The sequence below is a fragment of the Nansenia antarctica genome (assembly GCF_963989245.1).
Source record: "Nansenia antarctica genome assembly, chromosome: 1".
NCBI classification, from domain to species: domain Eukaryota; kingdom Metazoa; phylum Chordata; class Actinopteri; order Argentiniformes; family Microstomatidae; genus Nansenia; species Nansenia antarctica.
The window spans coordinates 46,279,579-46,298,135 of record NC_137674.1 but is presented as its reverse complement, the minus strand read 5'-3'; the positions used below and the strand labels follow the sequence as shown (position 1 = coordinate 46,298,135).

Genomic DNA, 18,557 nt, shown 5'->3' with positions numbered 1-18,557 from the left:
GTGACACTATGTATGTGAATAGGTAGAGCTGACATCATTTAACATTTTCTGTAGTTCATCAATTTAACAAATCAACAATATCATAGACTGAAATAGTGTTATTGAATGTACTGAATGGTTAGTACAGTCAGAGAAATTATGATTCTCTCTTGGAATTCCTAATATGTTTCATGCAAAACCTGTTTGGGTGGGTCAGCTTTTATGGATGCTATGTGCTGTTGTGTAAAAAAAAAAAAAAAAGACAATTAATTATTTCAGTAGGTTTAATTGTTTCACTTTTTCAAAGCCGTACAAACTTACTTCAAATTAAATGTATTCATTAAATAAATACAAAACATGACTTATTATTTCAAAATGTAATTCACTTCATTGTCATAGACTGAAAGGTTTTATACAACTTTCTCCATCAAAAGCTTTATCAAAAAAGTTTAATACAATGAATAAATATGAGGCAAAAAATAATGCCCTTTATTTGACGAATGCATTGATTTTATTGTGTAGGACATTAAGCTATGCCATGCAAGTATTACCAACACATTTATTTAGATTTTTTCACAACATAACTTTAATAGCACTACATTTACAACAAATATATATATTATGTTGGTTCAAAATTTACATATTACAAGTGGGAGTGTATGTGCATACTGTTTATGTTTGTATGTGTTTTTTTTTGCCTTTTTGCATTGAAAAATATAATCTTCAGGATTGCTGTTACATATATAATAACACACTACTTTACATAACACTACTTTACATTGTTAACAGGTTCACAAAACAAGCTGTGTTAGTTGTATTTACATTTCACATATGTGTCACATATCACTGTCACTCATCCTGTCTTTACATCTCAGAGAATGTGAAAGAGAGGAGTCCACTCCAGACTATTGAGATGACCCTTCCTTAGGTGTACTGAACACAGTGTGCTAGAACCCAGTGGCCTTCATCTCCACAACAGCCTGCATTTTCTTCCTGTTTCTCTTCTCCCGGCAGGAGACGAAGATCCAGGTCACACCCCAGCCAATCACAAGACCGACGACAGCCAGCACTGCAGCTGCCCATGCGGGCACGTTGTCTGAGCAGGTTGGGTTGAAAAGAGTGGCTGTGGTGGTTGTACTGGGGGCTGTGGTGGTTGTACTGGTGGGACCACTGGGTACACTGTTCATACTGGTAAAGATGTAAGGATGATCCTGAGAGACAGGGGACGACAGTACATGTTAGATATGTGCTTGTCTCTATAGGACAGGGTAGACAGTACAAGTTAGATATGTCCTTGTCTCTATAGGACAGGGGTAAACAGTATATGTTAGATACTGTATGTGCTTGTCTCCACAGGTCAGTCACGCACTAACATTCTGTATTCTTGAGGAGATATTGTCCTTAGTGGTTTCACTAAAGAACATTTGAACTAAACAAGCCAAATGTGTATGCTGCTACTCAAAGTGTACAACTGTAGTGCAATAGTAATAGTGTCTACTCCTTACCTCAGAGGGGCACTGGATCTTGCCTCGGTCATTTGTGAAGTTGTTGTAGTTCTGCTTTTGGCCCACTGGCTCCAACTGCACACAAACAATAAATTAACTATGTCTTCCGTCCGCCATTATTACAATAAATAAAAATGTACCAACATGATATATTACCAATAACCAGCCTTTCTGCTCAATCACTTACAGCTATCTATTTTTCATTAGTTTCCCTAGCCAGACTCACCATGTTATTCCATAATGAGTTGGCCATTTCAGCATGTCCCCTCTCGCTGAAGTGAAAACAGTCCACAGAGAAGTAGGTAAGGGCTGGTGTGCTATCCTGAGAGAGAGAGAGAGAGAGAGAGAGAGAGAGAGAGAGAGAGAGAGAGAGAGAGAGCATACACGTCCGTGTGTGAGTGTGTGTGTACTCTGTGTACCCAAGAGTGTACATTTGTGTGTACCCAAGTGTGTGTGTGTGTGTGTGTGTGTGTGTGTGTGAATTTACAGAGTTCAGAGGGACAATGGAGTTTTTAAAATAGGGTTGGAGGACCACAGCAAAGTCCTCACGGCCATCGTAGTGACCTCCATCAACCAATCTCTCTGTCTCCTCCTGGAGATTAAAACACAGACGACACAATTACAAAAAACATTGATTCTGTCCATAGTGGGTCAAAATGTACATGCATGGGAATGTTTTTCCAATACCTATCCAATTCACAGACCTGAAGTTCCCGATTGATCCGTTTCATCTCGGCCAACTCTAGGGTGTCTTCTCCCGGGATTATGAAGCAAGGACAAACATTCCTAAAATACAAGGAGGACATTTCGTGAGCTTAGAATTATAAGGTTCTATCTCCGTTTAGGGTAGTTCAAAGATATTGAGCGTCAACGTTTTTACATTCCATTATGTTTTGTGAGATGGAACCTTTGTATTTTATGAATTACTAACTCAAACATTTCAACATTTTAAAAATAACACCACATAGGCATTAATAAACACCTAATGGATCAGATTATGTAAAAAACTCAGATATAGAACCTTATAATTCTAACGTCACGATTTGGTTGGGTTGGATCTATCTGTTGTCTGTATGATCATGTATCATGTTTCCAACCTGTATCATGTTTCCAAGTCGATACATTGATCCAGTGACAGTTGGGTGAATGTTAGAAGTGTCTATAATTAGTTTATAATAAGGTTACAGATTGACTGAGTAGTATATTGTCACCCAGGAGAAACCGCTCTTGTACACACAGTGTTATGGTCAATAGACTGATGAACGTACGGCTGTAAGAGGGTGCAACCCAGGCTGTTTCTCTTTATCCTGCGGAGGCCTTCTATTTGTAGGATCTCCACAATGTGGACCATCACCCTGGGCACCTGTGGTCACAAGCAGGGGAATAGCAAGGCTTAGACCACCAATCTCTAACAGCGAAGCATGCACAATATGAGTAGGGACTGTCAAAGGAGATATGACATTGTACAGTACAGTTATAGAGATTGCCCGGTCACAAGGACGTGTGTGTGGGTACATACCTCTTTGTACAGCAGGTCCAAGCTAGCCTTCAAATGGATGCTGTAGTTCTTAGGAGACAATGAGGCCTGTGTCCAGACATGAGAATGGTTCTGTTACTTACTGTACATACTGTACATGTTGTGTTCATATGTACACTATCCAGACACACACACACACACACACACGCACACACATACTGTACTTAAACAGTACTGTAAAGGATGCAATTGAAAGAAAACTGGCAAAAATGGACAGTTGTCCTATAAAGCAACATCCACTGAGGAAAGGCTGCAAAAGCAGCTGCAGTGACTGGGTTAGCTCTAAGACGTCCCTCCCACTGACTCAGAGCTCATATCAAATTGAAGCCGCACTTTGACATTCTGCTTCAAAGCGAAAACATTAAAGGGAAGGCTGCATTAGTGAAGCAGAGGGAGGGTGATGGGGGGAAAAGTGAGAGAGAGGGAGATAAGGGGTGGCTGGGAAGGAGAGAGAGAGAGAGAGAGAGAGAAATTAAAAGTGAAAATGAAAAGAAAATCAAGGGAGAGGGCAAAGGATGGCGAGTCAAAGAGAGAGGGAGAGAGTGGTGTGGGGGGGGGGGCAGTTGTCTCCCTGGCTGATGCCACTCAGAACAAGGCCTGCCCCTGTGCTCCTCTCTCATACAGAGAGACACTGACTGAATCTGATCATTCAAAGGGAACCTTGTCTGCCCTCGTCTGACACAATCAAACAGTCGCACAAGAGTCACAATGCCCCGTTAGAATGCTATAATGTGATATGATATCATGAGACATCTATAAACAGAGACGGTACTATGATAACAGGGACATCAAGGGAACTAGCCAAGTCCAGTCTGAAATGAGTTCTCCTTTATTGAAACGGTTTCAGAACAGTGTTTTTGTTAGGATCAAATTGGTTCCCCTACTGTAGCTAGCTGGTGTTTGTGGAAGGGCTGATATACAGTACTACATGTTACGATGGCGGTGTGAGACTCACTCTATCAAGGCAGTACTGACACAGGTCGTTGCCCCCGATGAACAAGGTCACAAGCTTCCAGTCCTTCTCGAAATCCACTCTCTAGACACGTGGGTGGGAACGTAGAGGGACAGGAGAGGAGAGAGGCATGGATGTGTAGCTAACAATGCAGTATCCACTTTTCCAATCACACACACACACACACACACACACACACACACACACACACACTAGTATGTAAACCAGCTCCTTACCTTCTTGTGATTTTTTTCTTTTTCTAAGTGTTTTTTTTCCCTTTCCTAACACCAGGGGAGCCACCCCTCCTAAATTTCGTTGTTTGGTACCTGTACTGTAGCAATGACAATAAAGTCCATTCATTCATTCATTCAAAGGTGAATACATGACCTGCTATGGCCCATTACCTCAGACTGTCACAAGGACGTGTCGTCCATATAAGCATAGTAAGCAGTGCTTACCCAACGAAAAAATTAAAAAGGACAGTGAAAATATAAAAATAAAAGTGCATGTAACCGTTTGTTTGTTTTCATTAAAAGAGTCGTATTTTAGGTCCCAGGGCAGCAGGAGTCATTCATTTTGGCGCCACCTGCAGGAGTAAGCACTCGCTATTCTGCTTGCTTGCATTGCGTTGCATTATAAGCACTTCTTCTCTCTGCTTTCCCTCGCGTACATTCGAATGCGTGAAAAAGTCTTTTTTTTTTTTTTTTGATGCCTCAGCCCGCTGTTTAATGTGGCCAGGGTAAGCATGCTTACCAGCCAATCAGTAGTTCGTTCATTCCGATAAGAGCTACTGATTGGCTCTTATCACTTTCAAGTTCACTTAACATTTCACCTTACTTTCTCTCGCCCGGCAGAATAGCTTATGCCAGCTAGCTCAAACGATCTAAATAATAATAATCAATAAGGATAACTTGCTGGATTTTGTGAATATGGACATTACTGTCAGCGACCTAAAGGGATTTCGTAGACTGGACTGGACTGGAAAAACACAACTACTGGCTAAAGGCCGCCCGAAGCCACCGCTCACCGATCTTCACACCCAGAAAGGGAGAGTCGCTAGGGGCTACAGCAAGCCTGGTATGATTTATATGATTCGCGAGGCTGGTGGCGATCTGTGCTTGTTTATATGGTTTGAGTACTGCTGTGCTGCTGGTTATGGCTCCTTATTTAAGACTTCCTTTAAATAAGGAACCTTTGTGAATGTAGGCCTGTGCCGTTGTGTTTGGAGAGAGAGCTGCTTAATCAATCGCTGAGATAGGCCTAATGTCGCTGTCCGTGCCAGTGGTTCTGGACCAAAAGTGTTTGAGAGAGAGGGAGGGTTTGTGATGTGATGTCAAGTGCCTGTGTGACAAAAGTGTGAAAAGAAAGTGTGTTGTGAGTTTACTATGGAGGATGGAAACGGTGTGTGTTTGTGTTGTGCGTGTGTGCGTTTGCGATGTTGAAACTGGACTTGTAGATTTCAGCAGGTTGGCTACTTGAAAAGATCGAACAATGAGCACCCCTGATATAGTCGAAACTGGCAACTGTTTTTTTTGTTTTTGGTAATCTGATCACAAAGTGACCCTACAGTTTATTAGCGGGTTCTAGGGCATCAAAATTGCATTTCCTTGAAACTGTGTTCACTGATAGCGTGTATGTGTAATTATGTGTATTTCTATATCTTATGCTTACCCAATCTAAAAGCTCACGGCACGTGCCTGGACTGTCATATTAACTTAAACAAAATGGACGACAGAGACTCACTGTGTCGTCCTTCATGCTATCGATGAGCCTTCTGACCTGCCCTGGGATTCCCCTGTGTGAGGTAAAAGGGAGAAATGGATTTAGCGGCTTGGAGAATATCACCACAGATACACATACAATACAGAGACTAAACTGGCCATCTCCATCATCAGGCCTGTGTTATTATGACACATCTGTCTACGCTTATGACAGTGTTACGTAGGTCTTATGATAGGCTTATGACAGCACTCACGCTACTTTGGCTCCTGACACGGCCACATTGAAGCCAGTCTGCTCCTTGCCCTCACCCATTGACATGCCATAGACGTTAGGGTTGAACTTCCTCAGAATGTCTGGCCACAGAGAAAAGATTCATCAGAGAGGGCTTGAGTATGTCATTGACCAATGGAAATGGCATGCCAACACTGCTACCTAGTGGTGATTCGTACACCCTGTTCATCATTTGCATTGATTATTACGGTCAGTGTCAGTTTGACAGGGACCAGGGTGTCCATGTACAGAAATGGATAGAGGAAGGAGAAGACTCAAACTCACTAGGTAACGTTGTGACAGTGTCCAGGGTTTCATCTCCACCGATGCTAATGAAAAACAATAAGAAACACTTCTAGAATAAAGGCTTTCAAAGATAGGGTGTACTTGCCACTAACCACACTGTAGCCTACAGTTAGTGAGAGTGATAATCAAGGTTTCAATCAAGTTGTATTCCTTGGGTCAGTGTGTACTGTCAGTGTGTAAGTCTCTCACCTCCATGATACTCCTCTGTCCTCTGTCCTCAACTGCAGGAGGTTCTTGGCTCTTGCTCCGAACCCCGCCTGACGACAGATCAGTGTCAGAACACTTGTAAATGTGTAAATCAATAGTAAATACAGAAGAGACAAAAGAGACACACATACACAAACATTCCCACAGACACAACTGCATGCATGCACACACCCGCACGCACACACACACACACACACACACACACACACACACACACACACACACACACACACACAGAAACACAGAAACACAGAAACACACACACACACCGTTATAGAGTCTCCAAGTGCAGCGACTACTTTGACGTCTCCAGGGCGTATCCTGTGAACTGAGAGTGTGTCGACAGTTAGTAGAAGCACCACGTCGCTTCATTCAACAAGAACATATCGTAATGTAAACTCAGGATGAGAGAGTGAGTTATTGCAAACACTTGTGTGTAACTGCAAAATCATCACAGTCATGCATTGAATGCAACTCCAAGTGCTGAACATAAAAACAATAGTAAATACATAGGGCATGTTGCCTTCTGTACCCCCCCCCCTCCCCCCCCCTCCCCTCTCACCTGAGGTGGGCACAGTGGCCGAGGGGGCCGTGTTGGAACAGGAGAAGTCACTGCCCCAGTTCTACAGAGGGACAGAGGGATATATTTCAGATCTTCACACGTCATGTCATAGGAAGGGACATGAAGCAATCACTTGTATTCAACCAAGGACACTATAAGGGGAAAACTCTGCTCAACTTCGACATGCTATAAAAAATGTGGCCACCAATGCTGTTCACATGAACAATCAGCAGCCAACCAACAGACAAACAGTATGCTTGAATTTCAGGACACAAGAACCCTACCGTGGCAGGTGGAGGAGGGGTAGGAGGGACCTTATAGGTGTAGTTGCTGTTCTGTGCAGTCCTTAGGAAGGGGACAGTCTGGTAAGGGGGGGAGAGAGAGAGAGAGAGAGAGAGAGAGAGAGAGAGAGAGTTCTCGAATGAGTTAATGCAGTTGTGTAAAGTTTCACGACACAATCAACACTTCTGTGGTGATGCCTTGATTGATATGTGTTCACTGCAAGTTGCTCGTCCTACTAGTAGGCTGTATTACCGTAGAAGGGCATTTCAGAGACAGGTCGGTAGTGAAGTCTTGTGTGAAAGTCTTATTGCCCACTGGTTCCAACTGAGAAGAGGACAAGAGTGTTGTATCAAGTTGTCGATCATCATTTGGGACAATGAATTGTGTGTACTAAATGGTTGAATGGTTAAAAATGTATTCAAAATGGCCGCTACCATGTTGTTCCAGAGAGCACGGGCCATAAGGGTGTGGGCCTTCTGACTGAGATGGAAACAGTCAGGGGAGAAGAAGGAGCGATCAGGACGGCCATCCTGGAAGAAAGGACCGGTACAGTACTGTAGTCATATGCAACCCTGGCATGGTCATGTACAGCCACTGGTATGACTCCACCACAAAAACATTTGACTTGAGAAAGAGATCAAAGGAGACTGCAGTAGTTCTTACCTCCAGCAGGGGGAGGACGAGCTCCCGGAAGAAGGGCTGCAGCACCACAGTGAAGGTGTCATGGGTGTCATATCGCGCTGATTCCACGAGATCCCTCATCCCACTCTGACACAGACGGACACACAGACAGACAGACAGGCAGGCAGACAGACAACTTTAAGAACTAAGACGTGAATCACCCATACCATTCAAAAATGGGAGAAAAACATTGCATGCCCAAATCTTTGTTCAACAGTGGTCTCTACCTGATAAGCTCTATTCAAGTCTGTGAGTGTCTGAAGTTCAACTGAGCCTTCTACAGGTTTCGTCACACAGCGGCACAAAATACTGTGAGAGACACACAGACATTGAAATAATAATCAATGAAAAAACAAGTGGATCTGGAAAAATAAGTGGATTAATTCATTCAGTTATTGGGTCAGGGTTAGGGTTAGGGTTAGGGTTAGGCTTAGCGTTACTGTGTCGTTGTAAGGGTCATACTCACTTGACCAACCAGGTGGGACATCCCAGGCTCTCGTCCTCATGCAGACGACGCAGGGGCACCATGTCCATCAGCTCTACCAGGTTCACCAGGGCACGAGGCACCTAGACGGGTACGCAATACAATCACACAGAGACTAGTACACTAAATCATTCACACACACACACACGCATGCACACACACTCATGTACGCATGCACACACACACACACACACACACACACGCACATACACATACACACACACACACACCACACACACCACACACACACACACACACACACACACACACACACACACACACACACACACACACACACACACACACACACACACAGAGAAGGGACGAGAATAAAGGATGGAATCTTAGGCATACCTCTTTGTGTAGGATATCCAGAGCATCTCGGATATGACCCACTATATTATCAGGTGAGAAGTAAACCTGTGGGGAACATTTATAGGTTTTTTAGGTCAGGTACTGTAAAAAAAAAAGAGCTTAACAACTTGTACTGTGAAAATTGAGAATTCTGTCAGTGTCTAGATGCTTACAGAGTCACTGCAGTAGTCGCACACGTCATTACCACCAATGAACATGGTAATCACCTTCCAGTCATTCTGAAAATCAATGCGCTTTGAAAGAGATACAAATGTTAGCCTTTTTTTCTTTTTCTTTTTTTTCCCCACAACTTTGTTTATTGAAGTTTTCATGACAGCACAAAATCTGCAGTAGGTGAAACTGTACATATATACGCTAGACATATTGCACATACCTATATATATGTACTCAAAACATTCTAGCTTTTTTATTTGTGTGTGTGTGTGTCTATGCATGTGAACAGGACTGAGTGTAATGTGTCTTTCAGAGTGTGTGACTTTTCCTTACCGGGTCGTTCTTCATCTTGTCCACCAGGACACGCACCTGGGTGGTTATGTCACTGAAAAAGAAAAACAACACGTTGGTTTCTAACGGACACACTGTGGACCAATGGTTTTGTATCGGACACTCTCCAAGACATACAGAATAGGCCCGTCACAGTCAAGGTGCATGTGAGGAACTTAGCAAGCCAGAGAGACATAGAGAGAGAGAGAGAGAGAGAGAGGTGAAAGTGAGAGACAGTTGGACTAACTTGCTATTGCCACCCGGGACAGCCTGGTTGAGGTAGGCCTGAGCAGTGTCCTCATTCCCCTGCCCAGTGGAGAATCCAGTCACCGAAGGGTTAAACTCCTTCAGAATATCTAAACAACATCAAACACAGACATCACATTTGCATTTTTGGCATTTAGTAGACGCCTTTATCCAAAGAGACTTACAACAAACACATTGGATTCGTTTGACCTACAATCCCGATAACAACAGACAATCCTTTTGTTGAATACACTAATGGTATCTATGGTAGATAGGCCAACAGAGTTGGGACTTTATCAGATTGTAAAGTTGCTAATAGATCATGATACGCTAGCTGTAAAGGGATCATATCATGATAATAGGTAGCACTATCGTAGATTATTATAAATCATAATCAACACTATTTATAATTAAAACGATAGATTAGATAGATAGAGGACACTTTATGCTTCTGTAATTTTGGCATTGAATTCCACAGGGTTGGATCAATAAAACAATATTTTGAGCGGTATGACATACTGGGCAGAGTGGTGACATTGCTAAGGTTCTCATCACCACCAATGCTGAAAGACAGAGACACAACAATGTTAGCCATCAATAGTGCAAGCATGGATTCACATCAGATGCTTGGGGTAGAGAATTGTCGCTGTAAAAGCTAGTGAATTGTGACTTACGACCATGACAGTCCTCTATACTGATTAAGCACAAGCAGGATGTTGTCTTCTTTAGCACCCACCCCATTGGCTGCCTGCACAGAGAACAACAGTATGTGAGAAGGAGGGAATTTGTAGGTCAACGGATGTGAGTGTGGGGTGAGAGGAGTCACTTGAATACCTCCAGTATGGTGACATACTCACCGTTAGCGAGTCCCCTAGTGCTGCCACCACTTTGATGTCCCCTGGTCGGAGTTCATGAACTAAAGTGAAAACAGAATAATGCAGTTTAACCTCAAAACCTGGAAACTACACTACCCAGAATGCCTTGTGCGGCAGGTTGATATGGTGTTGTTAAGACATCCCCAAGGAAGTGTAAGGTGATGAGTCATGTATGCCTCACCACCAATTCATTAAAGGCGTTTTAGTGAGTCTTCACTTAGAGTGGAATCCTAACTTGAGATACTTGTGCGTAACTCTGATATTTGCGTAAATCTTGAGATGACAGTAGGATTCCACCCTGAATGACCAATTCTGATTCTCCTAACCTGAGGAAGGGGGAGTGAGGGATGGACTTCGATCCATACAGGGTAGCTCGCTGCCCATGACCTGCACACGCACACACACACACGCACACACACACACACACGCACACACACACACACACACACACACACACACACACACACACACACACACACACACACACACATACGTTATAGTCAGAAGTATGAATTGTTACTTTAAAGATTACTTTCTATCTTTCTCTCTGTCCAACTTCATTCTGACACTTTCTAGGTACCAATCCATTCACTCATAGCAGGGGACTGGCGGGAGATAGAGACTCACAGGGTCAAGGAGAGGTGAGCCCTCTGTGGTGTTCCTGGAGGCTTTGACACCCCTCTGACTGTTGGTGAGGGAGTTGAGGTGTGTCCGCAGGAAGGGCTGCTCCTGTTGGACAGTAGAGATGTGTCAGGGAGTGAACCGTGGTTAATGCCCTGTTCCACACTTGTGAAATATCCAAAATAATATTGGATAACGACATCAGAATCATTCATTTGGCTACCAGTTCAGAGAGCTTTTTGGTCTGGTGCGGAAATGATTAATCATGTCATAATCCCTTTCTGTTGCACACGCGAAACACACGTTCAGAATCGAATACATTGGCTGTGGAATGATGTGTGTCAGAGAGCAAACCTCACCTGAGAAGGGCAAGGGATACCGATAATGTCATCGTCCTTCACCTCCATCTGACCCCTCATTGGCTGGAGCTGCAGGAGGTGATAGTAATAGTGGGTCAAGGGCAGGCTAAGGGTTCGGGTTAGGTCAGCCCAGTGCACTTCTTAGCAGACCCACATCAATATCAGATCAGGTACAGAGAAGGTTATAGCTTAGCATTGCGTCTAGATAGTTCCTATTGTCTACGGGGGCCAAAGTGAGAGAGGAGGATCAAGGTGAATCCCATAAAACGTTAATCTCTGGATCTCTTATCTAATCTGCCGTACCGTGAGATCATCATAAAGTCCCATCTTCCCTTTCTTCACGTTTTGGTGACTCGTCTCTGCTGACTCATGGCATGGCTGAGACTCTGGGTCCATATCAGTGACAGTGTGACAACATGCTGTAGGATGTGAGGCTTTGGGTGCGTTTGTAAATATGGTCTGAGAGTGCCAGAGTGCAACCCGGGGTGACCGTTCGGAAATTATTTCAGTTGAAACCATTTCAGTTGAAACCAGAGCGCACTGAGGGCTCAGAGCAGACTTCCAGAGCAGATTTACGAAGACCGCTTTGGTACAAGACTGTCTCTATCTGCACTCATGGCATGTTCTGTTGTTGTTTGGAAGGTTTTGTTTCCGGGACGACACATGTTTTTTGAAATGTAACAAATAAAAACCTCTGAACTCTGAACAGTGAAACAGATGGGTTTAACTGCCTAATTCTGCCTGAGTTGTTGTTGTTGTTGTTATGTGCTCTGTTCAAGATTGATAGAAAGTTACGTTCTTCATGTCTGGTCTGTAAAAGGCAGTGTTACGCTGAGTATGAACTTACCAGGTTTGTCCATAGCTGCAAAGCTAGTTGGTTTGGGTCCGATGATGCACTTCCGCCCTGTACAAAACACATGAGTTTTACATTTACAGTTTGCCATGGATACCTTTATCCTTGGAGATTCCGGAAATCTATCTAGCTGTCCATCAATAACAATGGTTGTAACTTCTCTATGGGGTCTTTACTGACCAAAACATTAATGGGTTCCGTGACCACTGGACTGGACTGCAACTGGACTGCGAAGTCTTCATGTTCGCTGTACCAATGCCGTTGAACCAGGAGACGATCAAGAGACTCCTGAAAGCAACAGATAATGCAGACCATTTTAGCTCTCAAACACACAGAAACCTTGTAGAAAAACACACAAGGGAGAAAGAAGGTCACTATACCTGTAGGGCTTTGGTGAGAATGGCCTTCTGAAGTCTTTGTTTGCTCTTGGTATCTTCTGTACAGTGACACAACCTGCAATCGAACACATAATGCGATTCAGCATTGTACCTATGCAATCAATAACTCACAATAGCCTCGTTCAGAAAACTGCACTTGGCATTTTTATAACAGCACAAACATTGAGATTGCAAGGGGTTGTATCACATTCCACCAACTATATCCAAATATCATATAAAACATAACCATAAAAGTGTAAAAGTGCTTTTTGTTGAGTGTAATCGTATCGTTTTTGTCGTGTAAGGATGTTGTTGCCATGGTTTTATAGAAGGTGAACCACTCACTTGTCACGTGGAGGAGAGCCAACATCAGAATGTCCACTCCACACCACAACATGAACCAGGGTGTGACGCAACTACACACACACACACACACACACACACACACACACACACACACACACACACACACACACACACACACACATTCAATGCAAAGATGTAAATATATAACATAAAAGGAGCATGTTTGTTGGAAATCTGCCACCTCTGGACACCGTGGCAAAAAAGCGTCAGGAAAACCAAAAATCAGGTCCACTATTCTAGAACCCCCTGGAAGTAATAGCATGTTTATATCCAAACTGAGTGTTGGGTGGGACACTCCATTTTGAAGAGCGCTTTCCGGACCAAAACATTTGTAAATGAAATATTTCTTTCAAGGGATCTCATTCCCTGATCGCTACCAATTAAACCTAGAATGTTACATACATGTCCTTTAATGAGACATCATCAATACCAGGGAGCCACTGGGGACTTGTAGATACTGTAGATGCAAAAAGACCAAGAAAACCAAACAGAAGGATGTACCTTGCTCTGCAGCATCTGCAAGGCATGCTCAACATCCTGCACAACTGCATCCACCTCTGCTGTGGCCTAAGAAACCCATGATTAGCATCAACAGCAGCATCTAAAACAAGTGTCACTCTATGGGAAACATAGTGGGACAGTAGTATTGTAGAGACAGTGTTTTATTGATGTCAGTCTTACCTGTTGGGAGCAGGCACACAGATTGTCTGCAGGGACAAACAGCATGACCAGCCTCCAGACTCTGTCTACATCAATTGCCTTAGGTCACACACACACACACACACACACACACACACACACACACAGAGAGAGAGATAGCTATTGTAAGGTGTTTTTTTTCTTAATGACACAGAACATACTTGTAAGGTAAGGTTAGGGGGCACTATGGGGAGGCCTGATGAGTACCTGATGATGGGACAAGGAGAGAGACAGATCTTCAGCTTGCTCCAACAGCCTCCTACAAAACAAATATATACTGTAGTGTAGATGGGACTATACTGTGCGCTTCTATGCACACATTTGTGTGTGTGTGTGTGTGTGTGTGTGTGTATCTGTGTGTGTGTTTGCGTGTGTGTGTGTGTGTGTGTGTGTATGTGTGTGTGTGTGTGTGTGTTTGTGTGTGTGTGTGTGTGTGTGTGTGTGTGTGTGTGTGTCACCTATGCTGTAGTGATGACACTGAGGCCTGGTCCGGGGGAAGGGTGGTCACCTCAGGGTTAAATATAGACAGAAGCTCTAAATGTTTGAGAGAGAGAGAGAGAGAGAGAGAGAGAGAGAGAGAGAGAGAGAGAGAGAGAGAGAGAGAGAGAGAGACAGAGAGAGACAGAGAGAGACAGAGAGAGAGGGGGGAGAAATTAAGCAACATTCTCAAGCACATACAGTATACTAACACAAATATGCAAAAACAAATATCTATATTCAGCGGTTCACTGTACACAGCATACACCCAGCTAGGCAATGAGTAAAGCCAGATTCTCACGGGACTAGTATTATCTGGTGACCTCCTGATATCTGTGCTTCATGTGGCGCATTCGGACGGGATACGCGAAGTCTGTGTTTTACATGAATTTAAGGACATTTCGTGGGGTGGAGAAAAACAAACTCACCCCAAATTATGGACATGCCAATTCGCACGGGAGTAAGAACACAGACAACCTCCATACTCCTTACAAATTGCCAGAGGTCCCCATATATTACTAGTCTCGCGCGAATAGGGAATATGTCATGTCAATGCCCTGAGTTTACGAGCTACTCCCTTATCTTCCTTGATAGAACTTCACCCAATGTGATACTGTAGATACAACCTCAGATCATGTTTATGATTATAACTCACTGATGAAAGAATGTCTCGTTAGAGAGGGGTTAGCTTTGTACAGACAGTCTGGACAACAGCAATTATAACACAGACAATATCGCAGAAGATTGCTATTATTATCTAAGGTCACGTGTGATACGGGCATAATAAAGATATGGCAAACAGTAGTGAGGACGGACAATTGTATAATTTTTTCTTCTCATACATAGATCATACAGGCATGGTCTTCTTCAATGATCACTAATGTACTGTACACAATACTATATACTATATTCTTACGGTCTTATATCTGTTAATAAACTAAGCAAGCATTATCCTTATAGAGGAGGGATTTAAAGCTGAGACTTACTGTGAATGGGAAATCACTCAAATATTGTTACAAAAGTTCAATACATCAGACTGTCAAGTTATGAGTATGCATAATGCAGAATCTGCATTAACATATCAGCAGCAGAGTGAAATATCATCAATGCTTCATCAATGAGTCACAGCACACCCAAGGCAAGCCTAATCTATTTTCTAATAAGGAAATCTAAACTATTATTATCAGAATTAAACTAGATATTGTGAACGGACACTACTACACCAGTGAAGTAACTGAACGTGAACGTATGTGTTTCATTTGATAATTCTCAACACTTCCTGTAACATTTGTGTGAACTTTGACCTTGATTTGATATTTAGGGACAAGCTGTCCTTCTTCTACAACATACTTCCGCTACATGAATGAGTATTTCAATGGAAAACAAACAAACAAACAAAAGTGATATAGGCACAAACGTTGTCTGTTTTATTTCTCCTTGATCAGAATCCCAAAAGAAGGTCCATCACACAAATCCGTCTCAAATATGTATTTCATCCTTGTGTAATGCCAACTGTTCTTTGTGTCCCAATATGGCACCAATACTACAAATAAATGTCTCTTGTGTGGAATAATGCTTCTAATGCATCGCGTGCTTTACTCCAATGCTGGCAACCTTACTGAAGGGGCAGAAAACCAGGTCCATAAAGCATGAATTTTCAATTTTTCTGACCAATCAACTACCACGTCTGTTGCTTCGATTGCGTATGTTACTTCGTTTACATAAAGGGCTGTGAGAACGCAAATCAGAGAAATAATGTATGCAACAATGTTGCAAACTCATCCACTTGCTCCGGGTCCTGATTCTGACTTTCATGTGAGAAGATGACCTTAGACTCACCAGCTAGTCTACTCAGGACTCCTGATGCTTCACTCCTAAAGGCAGAGGAAACTAAATATGAGGTTAATGAAGTTAAATATCAAGTCTTTCAGACTCTAGGAAAACAACATTTGTATGCCAGAGAACATAATTTCCAGCAAACTCAGAGCTGCATACAGTATGGATATCAACAGTATAGACATCTTTACAAACTCAGAGCTGCATACAGTATGGATATCAACAAGACATCTTTACTAACTTTCCAGCTCTTTGATACTGTTCAGTAGAACAATGACAAAGATTATAAAATGAGAACAAGAACAATGGTGTTTAAACGATGTAGCTTCCTACCCGTGTGAGAGTGGCAGTCCCAAGGCAGACACCACAGCAATGTCCGATGGACTCAGAGAATGAACTGATGGGAGAAGCAACACTCATCTGTGATGGAGGTTCAAGACAACTGCATACTGGCCATGCCACAGAAACAATACATTTTCTGTTAATAAACTAAACATTATCCGTATAGAGGAGGGAACTTAATGACCGTTTATGAAACTTACTGTGAATGGGAAATCACTCAAATATGGTTACAAAAGTGCAAAGAGAAATTCCTTACAATTGCCTCACAATACGGAAAACAATTTCATATTCATGTTTATATTTTCTCAAATACACAGAAGGACTTACCAGAAGAAGAGGGAGAGTGCGAGAGGGTAGGCTCGGAGCAAAGGGAGGGCATGTATCTTTCTGTCTATAGGAGGGAGAATGGGGCAGCTAATTTTAGAAAAAGGGAATGCATTTGAATGACTAGTCTAGATATTATTCACTAGGAATGTATTCTGTTGTCAATAGACAATATATATATGTTACGGTACATGTGGGAATACGGTACATGTGGGAAAACTAGGGTTAGGGTTAGGTGCTACGTCGACTTGGTACATGCTGGCATGTCTAACCCTAACCCTAATCCTAACCCTAACCCTAACCCTACCCCTAACTCTAATCCTAACCCTAACCATAGCACCCTAGCACCTAACCCTAACCCTAGTTTTCCCACATGTACCGTATTCCCACATGTACCGTAACATACACAAAACACACATAGTAAATACCTTCTCTGACTTCCATGTTAGCAAGTCATTGTTCAGTTGATCAAGGTGAACAGCATCTGAAGGTGAGATTGAATAAACATTACACATTTTTAAATGCTTTATTTATGTCCACATACATGTACAATTCTAAAGGACATAAATACTAACAGTGCATTTTGATATCATGGAAACAATCTGTTACAGTAATGCTGAGCCAACAACCAGTTCTGTCACACACAGGATGTTATTCACACCAGATGATACCAGTGGGTTGACAGATACAGAGTATCAATACTGTAAAACAGACAGTATCCAGCTTATGGGTACAGGAAGCACCGCCTTCTCCATATTGAGCGGCTACCAATAACAGCAGATACTGAGCAGTACTCTGCTAACTGTTTGGCCCTTCTCTTAGGTAGACCAGCCATCTGAACCCCTCTAACAACAGACTTATGAACATGGCCCAGGCACATCTGTAGCCCAGTTGTGATATGGCCTGCTCCAGCTGTTGGTATTTTAAGATTTTGGTTAAAAAGGCTTCCTCTAGGCTATGGTCAAAGGTGCAGCCAACTTCTAGAATAAGCACCTCTCTGTGATTTTCGTTGACAATTACAAAATCAGGAGTGTTTGCTGAAATATTAGAGAACACTCCTAATGACTCTTCGTCACTACACAAACCGAAGATGCTGGGCTTTACAGTGGAGTGCTTGTACAGCGTTGCGGCAGGCCTGAATATGGAAAAGACACCCTCTGAAATCAGATCCACAATTCGATCATGCCTACATATGTAGAGCCCTTTATAAGCATGACAACCATTTAAGATGTGGGGCATGGTTTCAGTTATCTGCTGGTGACTGTGATGTACACACACACACACACACACACACACACACACGAACACACACACACACACACACACACACACACACACACACACACACAAAGTTGTTTCAAATCAATACTGGATACCACTAGATGTTGTTGTAGGTCAGGTGCTATGTAAATAGATACATGTGCCTTATGGCTCACGTGAACATTTAGTTATAAATGTTTAGTTATATTTAACTAAGAATGTGTAACACATTTTATGTGTCAGTGACAAGTTAACTTGATTCACCAAAATGTGTGTGTGAAAGAAGGGAAATTCCTACAAGCCAAGAGCCACTCTCTGTAATGTCTGTGTTGAAGAGGCTGCCAGTGCAAGAGAACAACAATGGAACAACTGTCTATTGCTGTCAGAGGATAGATGAGGACACATATCCACTTCAATTTCATGGTAGGTCATTGACTCATTGAGGCACATTCACCTCACCAGAATAAAGAATACAGTATATCAGAAATGTATTCAGTTAATATAATCATCATAATCATCATAATCATAATAACAATCATAAGCATAATAATCATAATCATAATACCAATAATGATAA

At 42.6% G+C, this 18,557-nt stretch overlaps 1 protein-coding gene across 1 annotated transcript; it reads right to left on the bottom strand.

Annotated features, from left to right (window-relative positions):
• Positions 1-926: 926 nt before the first annotated feature.
• plb1 (phospholipase B1) lies at positions 927-13,768 on the bottom strand (the record flags this gene model as incomplete). Its single annotated transcript, XM_080523353.1, has 36 exons — positions 927-1,190; positions 1,485-1,559; positions 1,711-1,806; positions 1,972-2,076; positions 2,189-2,270; positions 2,753-2,847; positions 3,004-3,069; positions 3,977-4,057; positions 5,717-5,768; positions 5,949-6,048; positions 6,251-6,294; positions 6,461-6,528; positions 6,748-6,806; positions 7,041-7,101; positions 7,325-7,402; positions 7,575-7,646; positions 7,757-7,852; positions 7,986-8,090; positions 8,231-8,312; positions 8,470-8,570; positions 8,842-8,907; positions 9,015-9,095; positions 9,349-9,400; positions 9,593-9,701; positions 10,111-10,154; positions 10,266-10,339; positions 10,449-10,507; positions 10,793-10,853; positions 11,094-11,195; positions 11,447-11,515; positions 11,750-11,865; positions 12,294-12,350; positions 12,553-12,587; positions 12,742-12,752; positions 13,544-13,609; positions 13,724-13,768. The coding sequence occupies 36 exons, from the start codon at positions 13,766-13,768 to the stop codon at positions 927-929; spliced, it is 2,829 nt and encodes a 942-aa protein (XP_080379479.1).
• Between the last annotated feature and the right edge of the window lie 4,789 nt (positions 13,769-18,557).